The sequence below is a fragment of the Anser brachyrhynchus genome (assembly GCF_964034855.1).
Source record: "Anser brachyrhynchus genome assembly, chromosome: 1".
Classification (NCBI taxonomy): domain Eukaryota; kingdom Metazoa; phylum Chordata; class Aves; order Anseriformes; family Anatidae; genus Anser; species Anser brachyrhynchus.
In genome coordinates, this window is record NC_137694.1 from 193286373 (window position 1) to 193294120 (window position 7748).

The 7748-nt window shown below is 46.7% G+C and overlaps 1 protein-coding gene across 1 annotated transcript; it reads left to right on the forward strand.

Annotated features, from left to right (window-relative positions):
• The first annotated feature begins 759 nt into the window (after positions 1-759).
• Positions 760-5387, forward strand: LOC308178533 (gap junction beta-6 protein-like). The gene is made up of 2 exons (XM_080557340.1): positions 760-898; positions 2775-5387. Exon 2 carries the CDS (start codon positions 2797-2799, stop codon positions 3472-3474), a length of 678 nt encoding a protein of 225 aa, XP_080413466.1. The 5' UTR covers positions 760-898; positions 2775-2796; the 3' UTR covers positions 3475-5387.
• Positions 5388-7748: the final 2361 nt, after the last annotated feature.

Here is a 7748-nt window from a genome sequence, read left to right on the forward strand (position 1 = left end):
CAGTGAGCAACATGAGAAGAGGATTTCTTTCAAGCAGTACAGTTACCGCCATCAGACTTTTCAAACTTTGATATTATTTTTTAAAACAAAGTCGATTCTTTCAGACATTTGTTCTTCTTTCTCTTCCTCTTCTTCTTCTTCAAGATCTTACATACCTGACTTTATTTTCTAAACCTCCCAGTGCAGAAGCAAAGTCACTTGGCCATTTTGCAGACACACACATACACACAAGTGCTAGTTTTCTGTAATTGTTATCTATACAAATTACCAGATCAAGCTTAAATTACATTTGAATCACTGCTGATGAAAGCGTTCCTACTTCCAGACACGCCTCATAAACCCCAGCTGGGTGCTTAGTACAATACGCGGGACAGATAACACGACAAAAAAAATAAACACAACCATTTCCAGCGGCGCTTTAATGTACTCGGAGAAGTTTTTATTATCTCACAAGCGATGGGCACGGCACTTCACCATCTTCCAGCCTTTTCACACACCCGCTGCAGCACAGCGTTCTTTTCCGGCAGGATTTTTGGTCACGGCGCTTTAAAAAGAAAAACAAAAACCCTTCCCTGGGCTGTGAACGGTGGTGTTTACAAGACTGCGAAGGGGCAGCGGGGGGGCGGTTCAGAAGACTGCAAAGGGGCTGGTGCCTCGGGATGGCGGGGGGGGGGGGGGGCGGCCTGGCCTAGCCCCGGCCTGGCTCAGGCCCAACCCCGGCCCAGCCCCGGCCCCGATCCCCGGCCCGGCCCCGGCGGGCGGAGGCGGGCTCGGGGCGGGTTAAAAGCGGCGGCAGGTGAGCGGGGAGGGACCTCAGAGCCGCGGGGCGGCGAGCCGGGCACCGGCCGCTCCGCTGCCACCGCCGGAGCCGCAGCCGCGCCGAGCTGAGCCGCGCCAGGTGAGGCTCCGCGGCGGCTCCTGCCCGCCGGTGGGGTCGGGGTTAGGGGGGGTGCCTGATGGAGACGGGGCGCTTTGGGAAGGGGCAGCTGAGCAGGGAGGTGTCTTGTAGCTGTCCTGTGGTATTATTATTACTCTTTTTCCCCAAATTTTGCAGCGCTGGTTCAAAACCGTGGTGTGAGCCGGCTATTGGAGCCAGGGTGGTTCATCCCGATGGGGTGCGCACTCAGATAACCTTCCTTCGGTCCCGATTAGCCCCTCCTGAAGATTTCACTGATTTATATGTATATATCTCTTACGTAGCTATTTTAATGACTACACAAAAAGAGGAACTCTTAACCAAAAGATGCAGGTATCTGATCACGGCCATGGGTTCAGGTCAACATAAAAAGCTGCGTAAAACGTTGCCAGTCTCGGCAGTGTGAGATCATGAACAGCGGGAGGAATTGCAGGCACCTTCTCAAGGCTTTTTTATTTTCTTACCCAATTTAACCTTTCTTCGTGACAGTAAATGTGACCTGCTCCTCGTGCCTCGAGGCCTGTCTGTACAAGCTAGGCCCTCGTACCAAGGGTATGTGTTGGGGCATGCCGGGCCCTCACTCATACCGTAACGGCAGCGGCGTGAAGAAGTTGTATTTATTTATTCTTCTTTCTCCTGTTATATGAGAGTTAGAGGATTTGAAGACTTTACCAGTGTGCTGTTGCAAGGTACCGTGCTCTCCCTAAAGCATGTGCACTGCTCCAGGGGGAGAAGGGGCTCCATGGCTCCTGTGCAGGCCAGTGCTGCTCTGCACAGCAGCTCAAGCCCTAACCTGGCTGGACCAGCTATGTGAGCTCCCAGCTAAGGATCTCGTGTTTTGTCCGGTTTAGGGAGAGTTTCCAAATGGCTGCTGACCAGTGAAAGATGAGACTGAACTCTGACTTCTGCAAAACTTAAGCTTTTTTTTTTTTTCCATATGGTAAAGAGGATAGATTCTCTTCAAGAGTATGAGGAAGGGAGGAAAGCTGAAATAGAGTTTCTCTGACGTTCAGTCTCCTGTTTATTTTACTGGGGTGTGATAGCATCTAGAAAATCAACATAAACTCTTTAGCTAAGGGCTTTGTCTCTCAACTCTTTGGCTCTGCTCGTCTCCTTTTCTGATGAGATAGCGATGAATGTGGAAGGGCAGGCTCTGCAGTGCCTTCCTGTGCCTGCTGGTTAGGGCTATCTATGCATGCAGCCCCAACAGAGCCAGCTTGAGGTTTCTCAGCAGCATTGGCATAATCAAATGCTGTACTTACAGTGATGAAGGCCCTGCCAAGCAAAGGATGTGTCTGAGCTTCAGCAGACAGCCTTGGGGGCCTGCTGGAGGTGTCTGGGAGGAGTGAGGGCTTCTGCCGGAGATAGTCAAGTAGTACTTACCTGGGAAGCAAAGTAAGCACAGCCCAGCCTTCTAGGGCTGTGGTATTGGCAAAGAAATCCTATAAAATCACTTGTGTTGTCCAGATGTGGCATTAACTTATGCGGTGATATCATTTTCTATTGCTTTGGGAAATGCATTGGGAGGCAAAGCACAGGGCGAACCACAGAGAAATATCTCAGGAAAGGGAAGTAAAGGCACAGAGGATGCAGGGAGGAAATATATTTGAAGGTGTAACTTATTTCCTACCCAAAGTCTTGTTAAGAAGGTATGCTTGTTCCATTGTAAATATACGGAAGGAGAGAATCTAATAGGCTGTTTGAATCCATGAACATATGGGTGGTATTAATGAAAGTGACTTGCATTTTACTATGATTCTCAAGTGAGTGCTAGGAAGTCCTCTTCTTGATAGAAGATATGGAAATTATTCTTTGCCCCTCAAAAAGTAACTATTTGGTGTTTTGTGTCATCTTACAGGTAAAAGGACACAGAAGAGAAAATGGATTGGGGATCTCTGCAGGCAATTTTGGGAGGTGTAAACAAACACTCCACCAGCATTGGGAAGATATGGCTCACGGTCCTATTCATCTTCCGCATCATGATCCTGGTTGTGGCTGCAGAGAGAGTCTGGGGAGATGAACAACAAGATTTTGTCTGCAATACTCTGCAACCTGGGTGTAGAAATGTTTGCTATGATCACTTTTTCCCCATCTCTCACATCAGACTCTGGGCCCTGCAGCTGATCTTTGTCTCCACACCTGCACTGCTGGTGGCCATGCACGTAGCTTACACCAGGCATGAGAAGAAACGGCGGTTCAGAAACGGTGAGAAAATTGATATAGAAGAGCTGAAAAACGAAAAGATTCACATTCGAGGTCCCCTGTGGTGGACATACACCAGCAGCATCTTCTTCAGGATCATCTTTGAAGCAGTCTTCATGTACGTGTTCTACTACATGTACGATGGGTACCAGATGCCTCGCCTGGTGAAGTGTGATGCGTGGCCCTGCCCCAATGTAGTGGACTGCTTTGTGTCTCGGCCCACCGAGAAAACTACATTTACTATTTTCATGCTTGCTGTGTCTGGGATCTGCATGACGTTGAATCTAGCTGAGTTGTGTTACCTAGTAGCAAAAATTTGCATGAAACAATCCAGGAAAACAGCAGCTTTAAAATAATCTCCCAGTTCCAGGATTTCCTAGCTCCCCATTTCCCTCAAATTTTCTTAGGTGTCAGAAAACAATTGGCAATATTTTCACACTCAAAGAAAAGGATAAAAATAAAAGGCTATGTTTTTATAATGATAGCCTGCTTGGGAAGCTGATACTGAGGCAAGTTTCAAGATTATGGGCTAATTCATCCACAAGTAGAGAGAAAAGTCTTTTGGCAGCAGCTCTTCCAAGTATGCCTCCTGCTGTGATGGTCACTCTTCAAAAAGTGGGAGTGGAAAAGCCCAGAGAAGGCTCTAGTGTCCACAAGAGAGCAGGGAATCAAACACAATGTCAGCTTCAGAGGCAGGCCAAAAACAAAGGGTTTTGGTCAAAAGTGGGATGAAGGGTTTTTTGGGAGGAACTTCCAGCTCCTGGAGAAGACAGACATGACCATTATAGAATGCATCCTATTCTCTCTAAGCATTCTGGAGAGACATGAACTCCTTAGCAAATGCTATCAGCTTTGCTGGGGACCAGCAATTTATTTTTATTTTTTAATTTTTTATGTTCTTTCCTGCACTGTGGAGCCACTCCTATGGGGCTGGGGGTGGCCAGTCTCAACTGCTTGTAGTCAGTGCTCCTCCCTGCACTCAAAGGGGCTGCAGCAGTGGGAGGAATGAAGTTTATTTTTCCTTCTCTTCATCAGGTGAAAGAAAAGGGCTGTTGCCTCCCCAACATTTTGTGAAGAATCACAGTATAGTAGACTTTATTTGATAAGACTGTATCTCCTGACTGGGCTTCCTTCAGATGTGTACCTTTAATTTTTTTTTTTTTTAGTAAAGATCAAGAAAAAATGCCTCATTGTTTCATTCTGTTTGTTTTCCAGAAGTGCTTCAACACTTACGGCTTGATGTGAAGTAGATTGCACCCATTGGTGCTCCTTCCATCAGTCTCTTTTTTTCTTATTACTCATTCATCCTGTATAGCTTTTCTTCGTGAAACCTTCTCCCACTCTGAGGTACCTTTCAAGTAAGTGCATCAAACCACTCCCAATCTCTGACATTCCACGTTGTGAGACTGAAACACCCTTCCTCTTGTTACCATATGTTCAGCAAGAATTTCAGACAATTTGCGGAGCTGAAATAGCAAAGTGTCCCAATCAGAAATGAGGAGGATCTTGGGAACTTGATGTTTTTCTTGAAGTTCACGTTGCTGAGCTGTGAATTGTAGCATACTAACTTGATCTATGTGAGTCAGTCTCATCTCTCCAGAATAGTCTCGAAACATGTTCTGCTTTTATGCCTGTCCTAGGCAGCTACACCAGCACATACAGCAATGCTGTGTACCTCCCAAGTGCCTGCCCATTGAACTCACTTCTAGAAAGCTGCCTGTTTCTCCTTAGCTTTAAGAACTAGCTTTCCTCCCAAAAGAATGAGCGTTATCTTAGGTTCTCTTTTTTGCATCTGTCTCCTCAAATACTTTTAAATTTATCACTGTTGGATAAACAAAGCTGCCTTAATTGAGACTCGTGACCTGTCACTGTGTACTGGAAGCGGAGCACAAGCAGGCTCCCATTGCTTGTGTGCTGTATCCAGCATCGCAGCTTGACTGCAGATGGAAACCTTCCCTCTAACAGGGGAGTGGGGAAAAAAATAATAGGAACAGCATCCTTGGAAGCATGAACAAAATGATGGAAAGTCAATAATGAGGAACTGGAAACCTGGTCTCTGAAAACAACCTTAATTCAACTCTAAAGAGCAAAGTTTGGCACATATCAGGTTTGTGCTTGGTAAAGTTCCTGCATTGTTCCGTGTGTGAGTACAAAGAACAAACTATCTACATTCCCGGTGCTCTAGTATTACATTTCTTTTGTAACAACAAGATTTTTATTTTCTGCCGAAAGCATAATTAAAGCACTTTTGTGGTGTCTGTTTTCTGTATTACTTATACGTGCCATGTATTGTCTAACATGTCTAATGAAAATCTGTTTACTGCAATAGAAAACGTATGCGCCAATAATGCATTTAATAGCCAAGAGCTACTGTAAGCATTTAGCCTTCTGCCACAGGTTGTTTTCAACCACTTACACTGCCTTTGCTACCAGCTACATCCTGCAGACTTTATGAGCCCATAGTGGAAGGCCACGTGTGATCAGTGCTAGAAATCAAGTATGTGGTGTAAATCATTCCTGTACTAGCAGAGCTGCAGCTGGAAAAGGCTCATAAACAACCTAACCCACTCCGCCAGGGGGAGAGTTTGTTTTCCCAGTGTGCCTTTAACTGGAACTTCAAATGAGCTGCACCACAACTGGTAACGCCAGCAAGATGAGGTTAATTATCTTCAGCTACTAGTTTGGCAACCAGGTATTATACAAGGAAAAAAAAGACAGAAATTGGGAAAGTGGCTGGACGTGGCCAAGAGAGGAGTTCAGTTTGGAACTGCAATATCAGATGATAATAGCTCTAGCAGGAGGTGTTTATTGTCTCTGAGATTTCCGTTTATGTTTTTATTTGTCTAAATAGCTGCTTTGTAGGGAAAAAAATGTTCAGATAATAGGAACTAAACACTTTGCACCTATTTCTGTTCTACATTGCATGGTTGACCTACAAATAGATTTGATACAGATTAAAATACAATGCTGTTTTGGAATTGTGTGTGTTCTTTCCTGAAATACACAGTGTTTACACCTTTAGCATGTGGTTCCTGGACTTCGCAGAATGAAGGTTACAAGGCTGTTGAAGAATAAGGCAGCAAATCTGAAGTCCTGACTGTAAAGAAGGCTGACTCCTTACTGCCTAGAGTACAGCAGAGCAAGGATGTAAAGCATCAAATAATGTGGTATCCAAACTGGGAAGTGTAGGAGTGGGACAGGCTAGAATTAAACCTTGGCTGAAATCACCAGAGGTTTTCCATTGGCTTCATCAAGGCTAAACTTTCACCCCAAAGCCTTGAAACCAAGCCTACAACTATGCTTGTCAGAAGGGGAGGAAAGCAAACTTCACTATTAGTTCATAGACCCAGCTAGAGAAAACAAAACAAAGAACAAAAACTCCTATGGGAGAAAGGCTACATTAAAAGGAAGCCAGAAGTCCTCATTCTGACTCAGAATCACAGAATCACAGAATCGTCTAGGTTGGAAGAGACCTCCAAGACCTCTGTCCTAACACTAACAAGTCCTACACTAAACCATATCACTAAGGGCTACATCTAAACGTCTTTTAAAGACCTCCAGGGATGGTGACTCAACCACTTCCCTGGGCAGCCCATTCCAATGCCTAACAACCCTTTCAGTAAAGAAGTTCTTCCTAACATCCAACCTAAACCTCCCCTGGCGCAACTTTAGCCCATTCCCCCTCGTCCTGTCACCAGGCACGTGGGAGAATAGACCAACCCCCACCTCTCTACAGCCTCCTTTAAGGTAACTGTAGAGAGCGATGAGGTCGCCCCTGAGCCTCCTCTTCTCCAGGCTAAACCACCCCAGCTCCCTCAGCCGCTCCTCGTAAGACTTGTTCTCCAGACCCCTCACCAGCTTCGTTACCCTTCCCTGGACTCTCTCGAGCACCTCCATGTCCTTCCTGTAGCGAGGGGCCCAAAACTGAACACAGTACTCGAGGTGCGGCCTCACCAGAGCTGAGTACAGGGGAACAATCACCTCCTTAGACCTGCTGGCCACACTGCTTCTTATGCAAGCCAGGATGCTGTTGGCCTTCTTGGCCACCTGGGCACACTGCTGGCTCATATTCAGCCGACTATCAACCAGTACTCCCAGGTCCTTCTCGGCCAGGCAGCTTTCCAACCACTCTTCTCCCAGCCTGTAGCGCTGCTTGGGGTTTTTACGCCCCAGATGCAGGAGCCGGCACTTAGCCTTGTTGAACTTCATGCAGTTGACCTCAGCCCATCAGTCCAGCCTATCCAGATCCTCCTGCAGAGCCTTCCTTCCCTCGAGCAGATCGACACACACACCTAACTTGGTGTCATCTGCAAACTTACTGAGGGTGCACTCGATCCCCTCATCCAGATCATCGATAAAGATATTAAAGAGGACCGGCCCCAGCACTGAGCCCTGGGGGACTCCACTAGTAACCGGCCTCCAACTGGATTTGGCTCAATTCACCACAACTCTTTGGGCCCGGCCATCCAGCCAGTTTTTAACCCAACAAAGCGTACGCCAGTCCAAGCCCCGAGCAGCCAGTTTCTTGAGGAGAATGTTGTGGGAAACGGTGTCAAAAGCCTTACTGAGGTCAAGGTAGATCACATCCACAGCCTTCCCCTCCTCCACCAAGCGCGTCACTTGGTCATAG